General features: G+C 38.5%; 1 protein-coding gene across 16 annotated transcripts in view; it reads right to left on the bottom strand.

Moving 5' to 3' along the window:
• The window catches only part of CDON (cell adhesion associated, oncogene regulated), a 94693-nt gene that overhangs the window by 52782 nt on the left and 20657 nt on the right, over positions 1-21254 (bottom strand). For all 16 annotated transcript variants that reach the window (XR_012132647.1, XR_012132651.1, XR_012132648.1 and 13 more), the window contains 2 exons: positions 2906-3029; positions 1084-1356 (listed from right to left, as the gene is read on the bottom strand). Coding sequence is in view for 10 of the 16 variants with exons in the window: in XM_073239526.1 (XP_073095627.1) it covers positions 1084-1356; positions 2906-2981 (349 nt within the window). In the remaining 6 variants the exon portion in view is untranslated. The remainder of the gene's footprint in view (positions 1-1083; positions 1357-2905; positions 3030-21254) is intronic.

Genomic DNA, 21254 nt, shown 5'->3' with positions numbered 1-21254 from the left:
GAGCTGGAACTAAGTCATGGCACCCTTTTCCAGAAGTCGGTGCTTCCGGGAGGCTACAAGAGATTCAAACTGCTCTTAAAACTCTACAGACAACTATAAAGCATAATCATTCCCATTCTACCAAGATAAATCCTTTTCAGTCTAGTCCTTCAATCAAAAGTCACTCCCCCTTTGCATTGTCTTTGTAAGTAACTCACATTTGCAATAAAATGGCTTATAGGAATGAACCTAAGACATCAAAAAACAAAGCAGTACATCATTTGAATTATCTGAATATACTAACTAGGTCTCAATTCCTCTCAGTTGAAGTTTACTACAGATGAGCCTGCCTCGAAGGGCTCTTTATTACCTCCGAGGCTGAAAGCATTCAGCAGCCCGCCACTAGGAATTCAGCCCTCCAGTGTGTGTCTTGGAGCTGTCCATGGGTCACAGCTCTACAAAAACATTTACTCTTCTCAGTTATGACAAACCCACTACTCCTGGGGAATCCAGATTTGTTCTGTAAATAGGGATGCCCTTACAAAGACGTTTTCTATTACTGGAAGCCATCGCTGTTTGAAAGGCAGATGGCTCAAACTTACTAAGAAAACCACACATTCCAGATTTTCCATAAGTTCAATACTCAACATTCCTTTCTTTACAGTCAGTTATTTTTTTCCTGCTTCTTTAGCCTGGTTTCAATTAAATAAATTAAAATCACTCAGTAATCAAAGCAAATAAAACAATTAGATATGAAAGAAAGATAAAGGGCTGCATGAAATCACTGAGTGTCAAAGTAGATGACAGCTTTTTTTTGTTGACATTAAGGACTTCTAAATGCTCACAAAGACATTCAGAAGTCACATTAGAAAACTGCCCTGTGTAACAAGTCGTTTCCAAGGCCTTATTACAGATGAAGACATAGGCTACACTCACAGAGGTTCAAATACATTTCCCCAAGTCTAAACACATATCAAAGTCAAGGCTGGGATGAGAACTACTGTGAATCTTATTCCAAAGCCTATGCTCTTCCCACTACAAAAAATCCAAGTACTAATAGTAATTCCAGGAAAAAGCATATATAACGGACAAAATTAAACTTACCTGCGATGGCTACTGTTGCCAGGCCACTCAAAATTGCACCGACGCTATTGTTGGCAATGCACTGGTAGCGGCCCGTATGGGAGGGTTCAAGAGAAAGAATTGTCAAAGTCCCCTGATGAATCTTAATCTGTTCCACATTTCTATCCAATCTTTTTCCATTACGCAGCCATGAGATATGAGCTGTCACAGGTTTAGCAGAACAATGTAGTACTACAGGTCCACCAAGTTTCTGGACAGCAGATAGTGGCTCGGAAACAAAATAAGGTGCCAAGTCTACCAGGCAACATTTCCCATGTGCAAAACGATGGTGGTGGGGTGGTGGTGGGATCGGGGATGAGAAAGGGAGATAAGGAGAGAAAGAAGAGTACATTAAATACATTTCATCTGAATTAATACAACTAAAGGCAACCTCTTCTTTTATCTATATATGTTATAGTTCTTAATGCTTGCAAAAAGTTCTAGGAACATTCTAAAGGCCCATTTACAGAAGAAAAGAGGGCCAACATGTTAACCCAGGACTTAATGATAGAGTAGAATAGATAGAATCCTTATGATATGAATCAGACAAAATACCAATTCTATAAATGCAAAATGGCAAACTGCTCTTTTAACCAAGTAACCCTTAAGGAAGGGAAGTTAAGAATCTGAAAAGGTAAAGAAGATTTGCAATAAGAAGAATTCTAATATTATGGATTTGACTTTAAGAGTCAGTTATTCTATAAATAAAGGCTATTGTACATCATTACTAGTTTTCTTTAATATAAAATAATGTTCAGCTTTCAAGAAATCAGAAGTAGGAAGTTGGGAAGCCACCCTGGAATACAAAGTCTATCTCTTTTTGCATGTTTAAGGCTACATAGGGTATCAATCTTAATATTTTTATTTGGTGTTTAGAATAGTTTCATTTGTTATGTCTGTTCCTCGGGAACTTGGGGGGAGGGTGGGCAGGTTCTTGCACTGAACTATCAAAACAGATCCCCCTTCTCCCCTCCAGAAAGGGGTGGGGGACAAGAATACTATTAATCTGGCAGAATAAAATACTTATAAAAAAAAATCAATGAATTGCTGAATCTAATTTTCCAGGACATGCAATCAGAAATGAAAATTAAGGGAAGTGCCTCTCTTAACTGAGTCTGAGGTTGTTTAGCAAAACAAAACCAGAAATAAAACCATTACATCAATTTTTTGCTTACCAAACCTAATGTTAAGTATTTTTAACAGAGAAAATAAATGTTAATAAACATCACTGTATTTCTATAGACTTATATAAAGATATCTACACAAGTCTAAAATAAAAAGAAATGTATATGAACCATATATTAGGCTTGGGCTATATATACATTAAACAATGAACACATTTTAGTTTTTCAGTAACCCAGAGTTAGAGAATAAATTAGACAAGGTCATGGAAGAAAGTAGGTGATCAGGGATTTGAACTGAGTTTCCTCACTTCACATTGAGTACTAATACGTGCTGATTCTATTTTCTCTTTGGTGGTATGTACTCAGCATTTTATTCCTATTATAATTTCCAAATTCAGAAATCAAAACATGTCCTCTTATTGACAAAAAGCACTATCAGAAATACTTATTTTTAAGGCAACAAAAGGAATAAATTACAAGGACAATGACAGGAAGGCCTGTTAGTGCCTAAAGGCACTACTAAGAGATCTTTAAATTGCTAATTACTCAAAATTTTTAAATCATTCAGCTGGCCAAACAAATCTTAGGGCTTCAGAAACCATTACTATTGGCAGAGTTTGTTTTTTATAGGATTAAGATAAGAGCTTCAGCCCAAACACTAGCGACCGTTCCACTCTTACCTGAATTCACAGAAGGGCACAGAAACAGAAGTGTAACATACAGCAGTGTCTGTAAGGGTCCAGGATCTGGATGCATAGCGCCAGATTGCAGAAGCGGGCAGGACACACTTCAGGCCTTGGCTCACTAAAAGACAACCAAGAAAAGAAAGACTCTAAACCACTGAAACAGCTGAAATTGTCTATCTGCATTTATATGGAGTTTTGAGGATGACGGTTGCCATCTATTTTTTTTTTGGTATCATTAATCTACAATTACATGAGGAACATTATGTTTACTAGACTCCTCCCATCACCAAGTCCCCCTGACAAACCCCATTACAGTCACTGTCCATCAGCGTAGTAAGATGCTGTAGAATCACTACTTGTCTTCTCTGTGTTGCACAGCCCTCCCCGTGCACCCACACACATTATACATGCTAATCGTAATGCCCCCTTTCTTTCTCCCCCACTTATCCCTCCCTTCCCACCCATCCTCCCCAGTCCCTTTCCCTTTGGTAACTGTTAGTCCATTCTTGGGTTCTGTGATTCTGCTGCTGTTTTGTTCCTTCAGTTTTTTCTTTGTTCTTATACCCTACATATGAGTGAAATCATTTGGTACTTGTCTTTCTCCACCTGGCCTATTTCACTGAGGATAATACCCTCTAGTTCCATCCATGTTGTTGCAAATGGTAGGATTTGTTTTCTTCTTATGGCTGAATAATACTCCATTGTGTATACGTACCACATCTTCTTTATCCATTCGTATCTACTGATGGACACTTAGGTTGCTTCCATTTCTTGGCTACTGTAAATAGTGCTGCCATAAACACAGGGGTGCATCTGCCTTTTTTCAAACTGGGCTGCTGCATTCTTAGGGTAAAATCCTAGAAGTGTAATTCCTGGGTCAAATGGTATTTCTATTTTGAGCATTCTGAGGAACCTCCATACTGCTTTCCACAATGGTTGAACTAGTTTACATTCCCACCAGCAGTGTAGGAGGATTCCCCTTTCTCCACAACCTCACCAACATTTGTTGTTGTTTGTCTTTTGGATGGTGGTGATCCTTACTGGTATGAGGTGATATCTCATTGTGGTTTTAATTTGCATTTCTCTGATGACTAGCAATGTGGAGATTCTTTTCATGTGTCTGTTGGCCATCTGAATTTCTTCTTTGGAGAACTGTCTTTTCAGCTCCTTTGACCATTTTTTAATTGGATTATTTGCTTTTTGTTTGTTGAGGCATGTGAGCTCTTTATATATTTTGGATGTCAGTCCTTTATCGGATCTGTCATTTATGAATATATTCTCCCATACTGTAGGATGCCTTTTTTGTTCTATTGATGGTGTCCTTTGCTGTACAGAAGCTTTTCAGCTTGATATAGTCCCACTTGTTCATTTTTGCTTTTGTTTCCCTTGCCTGGGGAGATATGTTCATGAAAAAGTCGCTCATGTTTATGTCCAAGAGATTTTTGCCTATGTTTTTTTCTAGGAGTTTTATGGTTTCATGACTTACATTCAGGTCTTTGATCCATTTCGAATTTACTTTTGTGTATGGGATTAGACAGTGATCCAGTTTCATTCTCTTACATGTAGCTGTCCAGTTTTGCCAACACGATCTATTGAAGAGACTGTCATTTCCCCATTGTATGTCCATGGCTCCTTTATCGTATATTAATTGGCCATATATGTTTAGGTTAATGTTTGGAGTCTCTATTCTGTTCCACTGGTCTGTGGGTCTGTTCTTGTGCCAGTACCAAATTGTCTTGATTACTGTGGCTTTGTAGTAGAGCTTGAAGTTGGGGAGCGAGATCCTCCCACTTTGTTCTTCCTTCTCAGGACTGCTTTGGCTGTTCGGGGTCTTTGGTGTTTCCATATGAATTTTGGTTGCCATCTATTTTGAACACTCTGTATAAAGGGCATCATATACAAGATACTTAATGATCCACATCTTTCCAATTCACAAACTAATCTAAATTAAAGTGAGAAATTTTGCTCTGTCTTCCATTGTACTAAGATACCTCTTATTACACAGAATTCATCATCCAAGTGAACATATTCAACTGCCTTTGGTCCATTTGTTATCTCACAAGCATCTGCAATGCAACACAACCGAAATGCATTCCTCCTGTACAGTCTCTAAAATGGGAACAACAAAAATAACAAAATAATAGCTAATATTTACATAGTGCTTAGTTGTGCAAGGCACCATTTTGGAGTTTTTAGTGTATCAATTAGACCTCCACACAAGAACCTGATGCAGTAGGTACAATGGGGCTCTTCCCTTTCTTCAGATGGGGGACTCGGCTCCTGGACTGTTCAGAGATTCAAGTGCAGGCCTGTGTGGGGCCTGGGCTTCGCTGTCTGCAGAACAGCTCAAGTCCACTGTAATAAGAGTGGGAAGAGTGGGGAAAAGAGCACAGAGGAAGTTGAGCCAGATCCTCTCCAGCTTCGAAGGCCACGGGAAAGATTTGGGACTCCATTCTTAACTGTGATGGCAAGTCCTTAGGGAACTTAGAGAAGGGGAACGATGCGATCTCATTTGTGCTTTAACATTACTGGCTGATGGCCACTGGACTGAGGTGAGGCAGGAAAGGAAGAGGGACACCAAGTAGGAGGTGATGTAACCACTCAGGAGAGATGAGCATGCGGTGGGTTAGACCAGCAAGTCAACTGTGGAGGAGGTAAAAGGTAACTGGATTCAGAAGACATCCTGAAGGTAAAACCAATGGAGTTTGCTGAAGGCTTGGATACAGAGTGTGGGATAAGGAGATGTGTCAAGGCTAACTTTGAGTTTTTGGTGTAACAGAATAAATAACAGCTCTCTTTACTGAAATGGGGACAGGAGAGGGGGAGACACATTGAAAAGGGAGTTAGTCAGTTAACAGCTCTGTTCTGGCCAAGGTATGTCTGAACACCTATTGGACATCCAAGGACCACTGCCAAGTCATAGTGCACTCTGGGGCTGTGTGAAGTCAAGCTGGACACACAGATGCTAGACCCATTAAAGCCTCAGATGACTTCTAAGGAAAATATAGAGGACAGGAGAGAGCAGGTGGGAGCCTCAGGATACTCCAACCTTTACAGACCCAACAGAGAAGGAAGTAGCAATGAACAACACTAAGAAAAAATAGGCCACAAAATAGGATCAAATCCATTAGAATGTTGTGTCCAGGGAGAAAATGGGAAAATACTTCAACAGAGTGTGACCAATCATGTCAAACACTGCTGAGAAGTCAAGTAAGATGAGACCCCCGGGAAAGGCATAATGGAATCATTACTGACAAGGGTGGCATCAGTGGGGATGGGACAGAAGTCAGATGGTGGGTTCAGGATAGAATGGGAAGGGATAAAACAAGAAGAGAAGCCCACAAAACTCCTTGAAGGGTTATCCTATAAAGGGCAGCAGAAAAATAGGGCAAGTTGCTGGAGGCAGATGGCAAACAAGAGGAGGTCTGCCTTTTGGTTCTTTTTTAATATACAGGTAACAGCACATTTAACAAAGCTAAAAAAGTTTCACAAAATCCAGCCCTGGCAAGGATGTGGGTAAAAATCACCATCATATATTGTTGGGAGAAAATATAACTGGTAGATTCCTGCTGGAGGGAAATGGACAATATCTATCAAAGATTACTTATCCGTGCCAACAAATATTTATTGAATGCTTAATCTATGCTTGGTCCTATATTCTAGGAGCTGGGGATAGAGCAATTTTTTAATATGTAAATAAAAACAAGAAACACAGTAAGAGAATTATAACTTACATCCTAGTGGGAATGAGAAAAAATAAACAAGATAAATAAAATTAATAATATTCATGCCCTCCTCCAGATATGGTTCATTTTTTCTGTGCTACTCTATACCTTATACACATATCTTTAATTGCACTCACTACTCTTTTCTATAATTTACCTGGTTACATAACTATGTCCTTTCTGAAGGCAAGAACGGCATCATATTCAACTTTGTTAATTCTAATGCCTAAGTATAGCACGGAGAAGACAAGTAGTGACTCTACAGCATCTTACTACACAGACAGTGACTGCAATAGGGTTTGTGGGGAGGGGGACTTAATAATATGGGTGAATGTAGTAACCACAATGTTGCTCATGTGAAACCTTCATAAGACTGTATATCAATGATACCTTAATAAAAAATAAAAAAATAAAAGATACTTTCCAAAAAAATTCTAACGCCTAGAAAATATAGGGACTTAAAAGATGTTTCTGAAAATGAAGACTACCTGAATAAAACACAATTCTCAGCAGTATCTTAAAGAGTAGTATTTAATGAGAACTGTCACCTCATGTGAATTCAGCATATTCTAGCTGTATTTTTTATTCCTTCATTTAGTCATTCATCTATATATTTTTTTAATTCAGTAAGAATATAAAAGATATATATATATAAATAAAATAAGTGTCTACTATATGCCAGGCACCATGCTGGGCTAGGGATCCAAAGAGTGGTTATTGTGTCTGCAAATTCTGTCCCATGTTCCTGCTTGGCCAGGGCTGGACACACAGTCTGTAACTATGGAAACAACAAAACGTTCCTAAATGATGGCGCTACACTGATGACATTTTAGAAATGGGAATTTTATGTGCATATTCACTTATACAAAGGCTAATTCTAACCATTGATAAAACTGGGTAGTGAAACGAAAGGGGGCATTACGATTAGCATGTATAATGTTGAGGCGGGGCACAGGGAGGGCTGTGCAACACAGAGAAGACAAGTAGTGATTCTACAGCATCTTACTACGCTGATGGACAGTGACTGTTATGGGGTTTGTTTGGGGGACTTGGTGAAGGGGGAGTCTAGTAAACATAATGTTCTTCATGTAATTGTAGATTAATGATACCAAAATTAATAAAAAAAAGAACTGTAACAAATGTTGAACTTTAGTTGATGAGGTGTTTAGGGCAAAGGGTACTGTGCATTTATTCTGAAATGCATATAAAATAAAATGGGTGGGCTGATGTGAAATCGAGAATAAGAAAATATAAATTACAGAATCTAGGTGGTGGGCATTAGAATCTTGTTAAAATCAAACTTTTCTGTGTATTTGAACATTTTTATAATTAAAAAAAAAACTGGGTAGTGATACAAACCAAGGCAACTTAATATAGATGTGAATAAACCAAACAATGTCTCCCTCAATCTGCTCACTTCTTTGTGCCAAGTATTACAAAATCTCCGAGTCGAAAACTCAGGTTTATCTAGATCACCAACTATCAGTTCATGGGCCACCTTTTAAGTGTTTTCTTGCCGGCCTCCTAAAAAAATGGGAGAGGATATTTTGGTACCACTCACTGGCAGAAGGAGCCAGCTGTGTGAAGGCTTTTTTTGGTTTATTTGAATTCTCACTTGGTTCAAGGGTAAGAATCGACACCACCGGTAAGTAGTCAAGGCAAAGTAAACATTCACGTAACTTGTTAACAGGAGACGCTTCCCCGAGAGATTGAGGACAAGGAGGAGTGTTTGTTCCTTTTGCTTAATCTTTCCTCAACTATTTATTTATTAAAAGGCAGTGAAACAAACTTGAGTCAACTTTAACCCTAGCACATGGTGTACTGAATTACTTTACAGCTGTCCTTTAAAATTCACAGCTCATTATTACTACCTAAATATTATCACACAGGACTCTCCTTTATCAATTCTTTCGGGGGGTGGGGAGGGCACTCATTAAATGCTGCCAGCTGATGATGGAGACTGGAAAGAATTTAAGATGGTAACAGGCACTTTAAATATTTGTTGACTTCATATATATTTATGTGTATATATATCTATTCACAGAAAGCTTGCTCAGTGTGTTACAAAACTATGATAATGAGAACAAGCACCCATGGCCGTATGGACCAGGGAACTTGATAATGTCTAACAGCCACCAAGAGCCACCCGGTCCAACCTCAGAAATAAACATCACTGACCACAAGGAGGGTTAGAGGATGTACAAATCAGATTATATCCACTAGTACTACCGGGAAAATTATTCAATGCTATGGCATTTTCAAAAGTACTATCTGTGTCAAAAAGTAAACTCTTAATGATGGCAGTGCTATTGCTATTTGACTCATAATACATTATTGGAAAACCAAAAATATTTTAGAATATATATTTATGTATGTAACATACAATATAAATATATGAATATTTTTATGTTTAATATATTTGTTGTATATTGATAATTTTAATAAATATATAAATGAAATTTTAATATTTTATTTAATAATTTAAATATAGTTTATATGTATCTCAAATTTAATTTGCATAATTGAATTTAAACATTTTTTTGTATTCATATTTATATATATAAAATTCTCCCTGCTCACAAATGAACAGTTTTGTTTGGCCAGGTTCATCATAACCAAACAAGACTCCTGCTGTCTTCTTACACACAGGTCAGTGGCCTTAACGTGTATGTCACCTTTCTTACCCATAAAATTTACCTTGGCAAGGGAGACAACAGCTCTAATGTCCTGTGCATGCAAGTTGTCCTCCCATCCTCCTCTGACCCTCTCTTCTAACCTGGAAACAGCGGCCAGCAGAGAAGAGGTCTGTGGTAGGGGCACATCAGCCCACCCGACACACAGGGCTTTGGCACATCACCTGCCAAGGCTGTCTGACCTCTGTTCTGGCATACGTAATACTCAAATATTCTCATGTAACAAAGACACAGATTCTGATTTAAATCATAGAAGATGGAGTAGAATCCTGGTTTAAATCACATTGTCATTTTTTAGATTTCAGTGTTTTTCTCACTTCGAATTTTTTTTTTAAAGAACCCAAAATGGCTAACATAATGCCAGGCAATATTTCTAAACAACATATTCAAGTTTTTTTTTCATATATTCTGCAAAGAATGTTACTTTTACAAGTAGAAATTGTGAACAGAAAGTTTTTACAAATACTCTTTGTCAAAAAAACTTACACATCCAACACAGAAAATATGGAAAATACATAAATGTACCAAAAAACAAGTAAACACAATTAGCCACCTAAAGATAACACATCCGTATTTTGATGCATTTCCTTCTAATCCTTTTCATATATGTGTATTTACACAATGGAGATCATAATATACATATATATATAATATGGCTTTTATTTTCTTTATTGTTGGAATTTACTATATCTGTGTATTACTTTTATTTATTTTTTAATTGAAGTATAGTTGATATACAATCTTGTATTAGTTTCAAGTATATATATAACACATGGGTTCAACAGTTACTTATATTATTAAATCCTCCCCCCCCCACCAACTAGTACAACTACTACTTGTCAACATAGGAAGATGTTACAGAATCATTGACTATATTCTCCATACTGTACTACTATCTCCATCTACAACTAGTTTTAAATCCTGCTTTACTTATTTATTATCAAATGGTCATTTTTACTTAGTAAAATTATTTACAAACATAATTTATAATAGCTATGAATGCTTTATTGAGTAGATGTACTTTAACTGAGCCATTCCATTTTAGATAGGCTACCTTTTTTCCATATATGTGTATACATTTTTTTTTTGCTGTGACAGATAATGCTGCTATGAATATCTTTGTCCATAAATCTCTCAACTACCCATCTAATTATGTCCTTCGGGTAGATATTTTTAAAGTGGAATTACTGGATCAAAGAGTACAAACATTTTTAAGACCCTATATATATATATATACTGTCAAGGTGTTTCCCAAAAAGAGGCCAACATTGTACCACCCTATTCCCAACAGCCACCGTCAACACGGAGAGGGGAGGGGAAGAAGGATGGGGGGTGGGGGTGCCGGCAGGGGAGGACCACCTGTGGCTTAGATCTTTAAGCTGTGGTAAGCAAAGTGTGGATGTAAAACATGAATTTAAGCAATTAATTAAAATATTTGATAGGGCATAAAGCAACAGGCACTGTCTAATCTACTAAGGATTTTCCTAACAATATTCTCAATTTACACAAACAACTGCAAAAGGGTGAAAGGAATGGTCATCGCAGGCCACATATATTGTGCTGTGTCACTCTCTCAATTTTCAATTACAGAAAACACCATGGACACAAAAACCTCTTTCACCCGATTTTAGACTTCTACTGTAAAGTAGAATAAGGGGTCACTGTCTGATTTAAATTTATAACATGTATCTCTCTAAAAATAAATCTGTACACAAAAATTGCCTGGCATTATATGTTAGCCAGTTCTTGGCACTATTTGCGGGCATTCAAAATAGTAAATTACCATTCAGTTCAAAACTTTATTCTCCCCTCCCTAATGCTTTTCTTGTCCATAAAGCATATAAACACCTCAACTTACCTCAAGTACTAAAGGTAGTAACATAACTCAAGGGGCTGGATTTTAAACTGGGTTCCATCTCACCTTACTGGTGGACTTTGGCAAAGACTTGATCAATTCCTATGTGAAAAACAGAGCCGTTATTAGGGCTCAGCCAAATGACTGGTCTCAGAGAGGACCATGAAGGCGTTCAGAGGAAGTTAATGGCCAGCACAATCTCATTCCTTCCATTCACTGTAGTCCTGAGTGACTGATTCAAGCATCTGAGAAGATGCTCCGTGGTCACTTTGCTCCCAAGAAAGCACCTGGTAGTACAGTCTCTCCAGGGAAAAGATTGTGGGTACCAAAAAACAAACAAGTAATTTTGTTTTCTTCTTTTTCATCTGTGTTTTCAACAATAAACACATGCTACTTTTGTAAAACACACACACACACACACACACACACAAAAAAAAAAAAAAAAAAAAAAAGGTCAGAGTAAACCAGCTAAGTGTGATACCCCATTAAATCTACAAATCAGGGGCCCACTTCTTCCTCCAGGTTATGAATCTTTGGAGGGCTCCCCACTTTCACTCTCGTGAGCACTGCTCCTTAGCCTTATCTTCCTAAAGAACAGCTGGTGTCTGCCCCACGTAAGGCTTTCTTTAAGCCTCCTTCCTATCTGCAGAGAAGACAATTTATCATGTATAACAAACTACTTTTATGCCATCCCAGGCTTAGGAGCAATTCTGTTGGCAAAGGGAATCTAAAGGTACGCCTCATCTTAGAATAAGAAAGGAAATACTTCCCTAACATTTACTTAACTTATTGTTCAGGTTGTGAACTTAATGCTTTTATAACCCCTTTTCAACATGCTGCCAGAATAATCCTCTGGGAAAAGTCTTTCCTGAATTTCTAGATTTGATTCCTTTGTTTTTTGAAGCAACGCCTTTGCTTTCCTAAGGATGATCAAAGCTGTCTTCTCTGAATTATCCCCCTCCCTAGACTCTTATATCAAACTTCCTTGTAGTTTTCTTTCAGGTTTAGGAAGTAACTGGGATTAATTTGTGAACAAAAACTCAGCTTTGGAATCAGTACAGGTCTTCAAAATAGAAAACACTTAAAGTTAGTTTCCTTTCTTTAAAGGCATCTTATTCTGCATGAAACAATTTCCTTCTTAAAAAAGACTGATCCTCCAGGCGATGCTGCAGTTGTAGCTGCATTCATCCCACCGGTTCCTGGACTTGCCATTGGAATGAAGAAGGAGATATCTAAGCTGGCCTGTGCATACAGTAAAACAACAAATTTGACTGGATCTATACTGTTGGAACTCAACCAAGAATTAGGAGAAGTGCAAGTTGTAGCGCTCCAAAATCTTACAACTACAGACTATCTACTGTTAAAAGAACATATGGGATGTGAACAGTTCCCAGGAATGGGTTGTTTTAATTTGTCTGATTTCTCTCAGACTGTTCAAGTACAGTTGGACAATATCCATTATATCATAGACAAATTTTCACAAATGCCTAGGGTGCCTAACTGGTTTTCTTGGCTTCACTGGAGATGGCTGGTAATTATAGATCTGCTTTGGTTATGTAACTGTATTCCTATTATGTTAATGTGTGTGCACAATTTAATTCATTTAAAACCTATACATGCTGAAGTTACTCTACAAGAAGGTATGTCAAAGAAATAATCAATCTTCCCAGGTTTTCTTCCACCTGCTACTTTTATAGCTTTTCTTCTTCCTTCTTAATTATAACCCTTAAGTAGAATTCGTGCCTCATATCGAATTTACCGAGTATCATAATTCTTCCAAGTGGTAAAGACACCTCAAGACAAATGCTGGGCATAGAAGCCACAGGGCATAAAATATGCAAAGAAGTAAAAAGCTAACCTTTTCAAACAATAAGGCTTCTCTCTCACTTATCAACTTAACATTTCCCTGTATGGCCCCGGAAGATGACTGGTTAGCCAGAGACGGGTAAGATTCCTCAAGGGAGGAACAACCTAAGACAGGCACAGTCGCAGGGGGGCCATCAGGTGAGAAAATGGGGATCAACAGAGGTGAGGCTTAGAACCTCACCCCCCACCTGTTCTGAGAGAAATCTTCTATATCCGTGGATGTTTTATTGCCCTTGTCTAGCTTGGATTAACACATAGTCTACAGGCACACACCTGATCATCTACATTTGGTCTCTTACAACACTAAACTATGTTTTCTACCTTTATCTTGTATCTACCTACCACTTCAGCATTTTATTAAAAATAATAATAATAAAGAGAGAAATGTGGTATCCACATATAAATCAAGTATAAAAATCAAATGAATATTCATATTTGAACTGACTGTTTATAGTTCATAATGCATGATCAAAACCAAAAGCCTCTGTGATGACTGCCCTTGGACTGTTCACCATGTAACTTATTCACTATGTAAGAATTTGTTCTCCATGTAAGAAATTGTTCGTTATGCTTCAGAAGATTGGAGACTGACGAAAATTAGGCTGGGGGTAGATTAATGATTGTGCATTGAGCATTGACCCCCCTATACAGAATTTTATTGTGGTTAACAACCATTTGATCAATAAATATGAGAGATGCCCTCACAAAAAAAAAAAAAAAAGTACACACTTAATTGTAAAATAAGTAAGTAACCGGGATGTAATGTATAGCATAAGGAATATAGTCAAAATATTGTAACAACTTGGTATGATGATAGCTGGTACCTAGAATTATCATGTATATAAATGTTAAATCACTGTGTTGTACACCTGAAACTAATCTAATACTGTGTCAACTACCCTTCAATAAAAAATTTTTTAAAAACCTACACATGCTTAAGTTACTCTACAAGAAGATATGTCAAAGAAATGATCAATCTTCCCATGTTTTCTTCCGTCTGCTACCTCTATAGCTTTTCTTCTTCCTTCCTAATTACAACCCTTAAATAGAATTCGTGCCTCATATCGAATTCACCAAGTATCATAATTCCTCCAAGTGGTAAAGATACCTCAAGACAAATGCTGGGCATAGAAGCCACAGGGCATAAATCTGCAAAGAAGTAAAAAGCTAACCTTTTCAAACAATATGGCTTCTCTCTCACTTACCAACTTTACATTTCCCTGTATGGCCCCGGAAGATGACTGGTTAGCCAGAGACGGGTAAGATTCCTCAAGGGAGGAACAACCTAAGACAGGCACAGTTGCAGGGGGGGCCATCAGGTGAGAAATTGGGGATCAACAGAGGTGAGGCTTAGAACCTCACCCCCCCTGTTCTGAGAGAAATCTTCTATATCTGTGGATGTTTTATTGCCCTTGTCTAGCTTGGATTAACACTTAGTCTACAGGCACACACCTGATCATCTACATTTGCTCTCTTACAACACTAAACTATGTTTTCTACCTTTATCTTGCATCTACCTACCACTTCAGCATTTTATTTAAAAAAATAATAATAATAATAAAGGGAGAAATGTGGGATTCACATATAAATCAAGTATAAAAATCAAACGAATATTCATATTTGACCTGATTGTTTATAGTTCATAATGAGTGATCAAAACTGAAAGTTTCTGTGATGACTGCCCTTGTACTGTTCACCGTGTAAGAACTCATTCATTATGTAAGAATTTGTTCACCATGTAAGAACTTGTTCATTATGCTTCAGAAGATTGGAGACTGACGAGAATTAGGCTGGGGGTGGATTAATGACTGTGCATTGAGCATTGACTCCCCTATACAGAATTTTATTGTTGTTAACAACCATTTGATCAATAAATATGAGAGATGCCCTCTCAAAAAAAAAAAAGAACATATTGGATGTGAACAGTTCCCAGGATTGTGCTGTTTTAATTTGTCTGATTTTTCTCAAACTATTCAAATTCAGTTAGACAATATCCATCATATCATTGATAAGTTTTCATAAATGCCTAGGGTACCTAACTGGTTTTCTTGGTTTCACTGGATATGGCTGGTAATTGGAGGTCTGCTTTTGTTATGTATCTGTATTCCTATTCTGTTAATGTGTGTACACAATTTAATTAGTAGTTCGTTAAAACCTACATATGCTTATGTTACTCTACAAGAAGATATGTCAAAGAAAAAAAAAAAGGACTGATCCTTCTTTCCAATCTATTTCATAACATGTTCTCAACTATTGATCTGAAAATAAGTTTTCCACAGTAATTAAGCAAGAGAAAAAAATAAGACGTGTCTATTTAAAACATTTTGATCAAGTACTATCAAGATAATTTGGCACAATTTCAAATAGGAAAGTCAAACATATGTAATACCCTTTTTAAAAACCCATTGAACTGCATTGACCTCAATCACATCTAACTTTAAATCTCCTGTAAAAGTTTTCTTCCTTCTGAATAGCTGAATAATTTAGCTAAGCAGTTAACATGATTTCCTGCCAGACTTCTGGAAGAACCCTACTCTTTCCAGGAAATACTCATTCAATCAATTTATTCCACATATAGGGAATCTACTTGGGGCAAGATCCTGTGAGGGAACACAGAATATGAGGAAGGCAGAATTCCTCAAAGAAAGGATGCCACGGCCCAAATGAGAGAGGAGCATGAACAGAATGAAGTTAGGAATAAAGAAAAGTGTCATAAGTGTAAAGAGAGGGTAAAACGTATTAAAAGAATTCAAAGCACAGAACTCATCTTTTGTTCAACAAATACTTGGTGCAGCCCCACTGTGTGTCAGGACAGGACAGCTGCCTTCATGAGGCTTCTTGTCAGGTGAGGGAGGGTGGTGACTCCAGAAGCCTCCGGAACACAGAATTCTCTGACAGGATGACTAACCTCTGTGCCATCAGGGCTCCTGCAAAGTTATTCCACTTTTTGGATGGCTTCTTTTCACTCAGTATAACAACGTTTATAATCAGAAACTAAAAAGTATTACTTTAATATGACACCTTAGGGCAAGGATACACCCACCGGTTTACATGACACCATGGTTTTTAGTCAGAAAATATCATGGAGAAGAATTTGAATGGCCTGCTATATTCGGACGAACCCAAAACACAGGGTTGTGTGCACGGATTCCAAATAAGAAAGAGGGCAATGGGCGTTTTCTGCTCATCTTCCCGTCTGCAGTGGGTGTGCAAGATTTCCACGAGCTGGGACACACTCCTGTGTTCAAGCCTTCCTTTGGCTGTGCCGCATTTTCCTGTGCTGCAAGTTTGTTTTTAAGTCCAATGTGAATGAAGATCACTATGCACCTTAAAAAAGATTTCCTGTCTGAATGTCTTTTCCTGCCGCCTCTCCTCCCCCTTGGAGCAAGGACTCCTCACCAGCCCTCCTTCCCCAGCCACCACCCTCCAGTCTTCCTCTGTTGCTGAGCACAATAAGCTCATTGCCTTGGATTTAAGAACACACTGTATCTATTTATTTTCAAAACACTGTTTACCACTTATACAAATTTATTTTTTATTGCTCAGTCGATTTCCTTTCCCATCTGTGAAAACTGGTTATCTTGGATTGGGATGGGATTTTTGCCCATCAAAATCAGTGGAAGTGGTTTCAGAAATTAAAGCAGTCAAGTGAGGGAGGGCAGGTGAGCCACGGAGCAAAGCAGGTGGAGGCGCTCCATGAAGGCGTGCAGGGTCACGTGACCTGGAGGGCTTAAGAAGACTTGTCAGAGGAACCGATGATTATGGGGAGCAGATGGGTATGCTTGGGAGGCAGGCTGGGGCGAAGGAAACACAAGGGGAGGGGTGTCCCGTCCCAAGCAGAAGGAGGGGTGTGTGTACAGAATTAGAGGTGAAAGAGGAAGGGTTGGCGAGTGGAGCAAGAACAGGACAGTAAGCAGTCAGCAGTGAGTCCACACAGGTGAGCAGAAGCCAGAACATAAGGACAACACAGCTCAGGCTCGGGTGTTGGCTGTTATCCTCAGCAGGGATATCAGTGGCTTTTAAGCAGGCAAGAGACAAGGTCAGACTTGTGCCTCGGAAAAATAGGTTAGGCTGCAATGTGGGAATATGGCTGAGAAAAGTGGAAGTTAGAAGGCCATTGTGAAAGATGGGGGCCTACACCAGAGAAATATCAGGGGATCAGTTTAAGACATTAAAAAAATTTCTTTTAAGACCAGGACCTATTAAATACCTTTTAAAGAGGTATAAGTGATAGGACTTGGATAGTGAATGATTTGGATTGGGATAGAATCTATCCCTTCAACATCTCTGGAATATATTATCTGTCCCTGTCTCTGTTCTCTCTGCTGCTCTCACCATAAATAAAGGAATCATGGCTACTGTCCAGGTTTCTGACTTAGACAAGGGAGTGGATGACGTGCATTAATATAGTAAGTACAGGAAATACTTAAGCAGCAGCAGGTTTTCCATGGTTTGTTATGGCTATTTTAAGGGTGGCAGGGAATGAAATACATCTTAAGGTGTGGAGATGAGCTACGCTGGACATAAGTGCAACTCTTAAGAGATGTAGTTTAAGGCAAGCAGGAAAAAGCCTGGAGTCTTAAGAGAGATTTGACAGGCAACAGCAGACAGACAACCATCGCTTCCTATTGACGAAGGGAGTTCAGGCCGAATACTACAGAAAGACTGCATTTGAAGGGGGTAGCAATTCCTCATTCAAAACAACCCACATTACCAGTACTATTAATAAAAAAAAAATTTTTTTTAACTTAAAGACAGAAAATGATATTCTAGAGATCGAACTCAAACACTCAGACTTTTAAAAAAATAAGTTTCAGAATGCCATTGAATTTCACACCCATATGCCTTTCAGAGGTACTGCAGTTTAGGGTAATCCGACACATTCCTTAACTGTTGACTCCCTCGCGATCAGCAAAGCCTTTGATCAGTGACAGTCCTCATGCTCTACACACGGGGTCTCCGAAAATGAGATTAACAGCTGGCACACATCCTTCAGTGATTTTACTGGAAAAGTGGGTAGGGCAGGAGATGGGGGAGGTGAGGAGAGGCAAAGAAAATGCTAGCATAAATCCAGTTGCAACAAATATACCACCTCATAGTTAGCAGGTTAATCTCTGGGGGTTATTCTTGGTTCTTCCAGAAATTAAAGGATCCATAAAGTGGTCACGTGCAATTAACAATGAGGCATTCTCTGACCTGCCAAGTAGCTCAGAGGCAGCAAGAGGAAACATACAACTCGTAAAGCAGAGCTGTAGCCTATCAAACACCCAGGCCCATGCCCGTGACTCGCCCGTGACTCGCAGTGTTCTCTTCTCACCGGAACGCAGACCCCTCAGTGTGAGATGCAGCTCTTCTGAGTACCCATTTGACGAGCACGCAACGATCAAGCCATCACTCAGATCAACTTTTTAAGAATTGTCGACACCGCCAGACCTCACAACCCTTTCCTCGACTTCTCCCGAGTCTCAATTGAGTCAGCCGAGCAGACAAACTGATCCTGCTGCCGGCAAAACCATTTCCTTTCACTGTGGACCGTCAAAAGTAGAGGGAGAAAATGGAAGTGACTTGGAGTTATGGCACCAAAAAGGCCAAATGAGCAAAGAAATAATCAACTCCACATGAGCCCCTTCAGTTCCAACACAATGAAAAGGCCCTAGGACTAACCCCAGGAAAGGTCATTGAGATCAAAGGTCACAAGCAGAAAAAGGCAACAGTGAGGGGCTGCCAGCTGCAATAGCGTCAATGTGGTCCTAATTACACATCGAAAGAGAAGGGGACTGAGTGAGAGCAGAATTAGGTTCTATTCACAATATTTGTGTGTCTAAAAAAAAGTCAAGTGTTCCTGTTTCACTCCCTTTCAAAGAGACTATTTCTTCCTGCTTCTAGAGCACAGGAAACCAAGAATTATGGAGATAAAGATACTGGCACTCACCATGAGCTGGACAGAAGCATTATGAATATTTTAAAACATAGCTGCACAGATACAATGAAATTCTAAAAAGCAACTTGGGAGAGATTATTAAGAAAAAAACAAAATACAGCAAATTTCAAAGGGATTGTTTTGCAGGCATCACAGAATCAACACTTGCCACCAGTGCAGCACTCAGGAGATGGCTAAGTTAGTCACTGCATCTGGCTTGATGGGAAGAATAACAGAGTTATTATGGTGACCACGAAACAAATGCTAAAAGCAAAATGTTTAAGTTTGCTAAGAATGAGTTATCTTGAATAGACAGATATTACAAAGATCCAGACAGACATTTGGCTCACCTTGGTCGATGGAGATGAGGAGGAATATGGAAACATTTGAAAAAGCTCCAGATCAGTGTTAGTTAACTAAAATTAATGCAACTGTTAGTAAGTCTGACACTTTGCTTAGACTTTAACAAATGAAACAAATTTTCCTGGCGGTTAGAGGAGACTCACCCTCATGGGGTTTGGTTTAGATTTCACTTTAACAACAAGGAAATAAAACCTCAAGGAGAAACTCATTTCTGTGAAATATAGTCTGAAGTACACAGTCAAACATTTAGGAAAAAGCAAAATTAGAAAAAACTAGAAATCTAAGAAAAAAATCTATGCTGCAAATAAACCTGAATCAAAGCTGTTTGAGCACAGGACCTGTGTCAACAATGACTTTCATATTATGCTACCTGCTGAGTTCTACGTTCCCCAGAGACCAGGAACATAGTGATACTAGTTTCCAAGTACCTATACCCTCTTTAAACTTGGCTGCATAGATTTCCTCAGAGCCCCAGCTTTGTCCAAACCGGTGATGGGAGTTAGGTCAGACCTGGCTTCATCAAAGCTGTCATGGTACCATGGGTGCGTGGCTGTGCACTGACAATGGAATTCTGTTGAGCACATTCATAAGCCGACACACAAGTCAATCACAGATTACTATGTAATCACTATATAATCATGCCAAATGGACTCATAAGTTTAAAGATAAGCAAACACTACATATTGGCCTGTATGAAGAAAACCTGAACCCTAGAAAACGTTGATAGGCAATTAAAATGAAAGAAATGATCAAGTTACACGCCCTGGTGAACTGGAATATAGAAAAACCAACTAATGCCACGTTATCTTTGTAAACACAGCACAATAGAGTGGGAAGCTTAGTGCAACTGGGAGAGCTGTGAAGCATTAGGTCCAGCCCAGTCTACCAGAAATGAAGCAAAGCCTGCTGCAAGAACTCTGATAGGCTGCAAACCCACCAAACAGCAGCTGTGGCACTGAGACATTACACTGAGCACCGGTAAACAGGAGGGAAGAAAGAAATAGTCAAGGACACTGATACAGAAGATACATGCTTACACAATACTTAAATGCACTACTAGAAAAACCAAAGCAGAAGAAGATAGACCCAACCTGGAAGACAAACTTATTCCAATGATGCTCTGTGCAAAATTATTTGTTAATTATTTTCGGTGTCAATGCAATAAGCCAGGCATAAATATCATTCTCATTGTTATGATTATATCAGATTTTTAACCCCATAGAGTCTTAACTCCAACATCAATTTATTCATTAATGGCTGTTCCCCCAAAAGTCAAGAACACCAAGAAAAAAATACCATACCCAATAAAGGTAATTCCAAAAAAAATTCCAAATTTCTTGGCACAACAACAGCAACATGAGGTTAAATGTACAGACTCCCAACGTGACAGACTTTTTAAAGACACAATTCTGACTTAGATACGTTAAGTTCTGGTATATTTCTTAAAATTTTTTATATTTCCTATGAACATAAAAGGCTTCCTGCATGCATATTTATACACGTTTCCTGTGTACATAACACTAATCATACCTTACATTGGCAGAACACATTTTACATGTTGATACGTCTTTATATGCTTGTAGCTGGACCTCTTAAGGACTGGCCGTCCCTGGCTTCTACGTACAACATGAGGGGTTTCTGTTTTGTTTGTTGATGAAATTTAGAAGAATTATATTTTTGCATAATGACATATGATTAATTTGGGTCTTAGAATTACAGGAATGCTATGGGTCAGATCCTTAGCTTAATTTTCTAAAATCTCTTCATTCAGTCCATTTTCTAAGACAGACAATAAGTGGAGTTGCGACCTGTAGTACAGAAGCAGAAAAGCAGTTTCATTCATATACAACAAAAATGTATTACACATGAGAGGGAGCTGTGGAAAAAATATGGGTGGGGAGGAGATAAAGTATAATAAGAC

The sequence above is a fragment of the Manis javanica genome, chromosome 6 (assembly GCF_040802235.1).
Source record: "Manis javanica isolate MJ-LG chromosome 6, MJ_LKY, whole genome shotgun sequence".
Taxonomy (NCBI): domain Eukaryota; kingdom Metazoa; phylum Chordata; class Mammalia; order Pholidota; family Manidae; genus Manis; species Manis javanica.
Note: the sequence above shows the minus strand (reverse complement) of the source record. Positions and strands in the feature narration are given on the sequence as shown.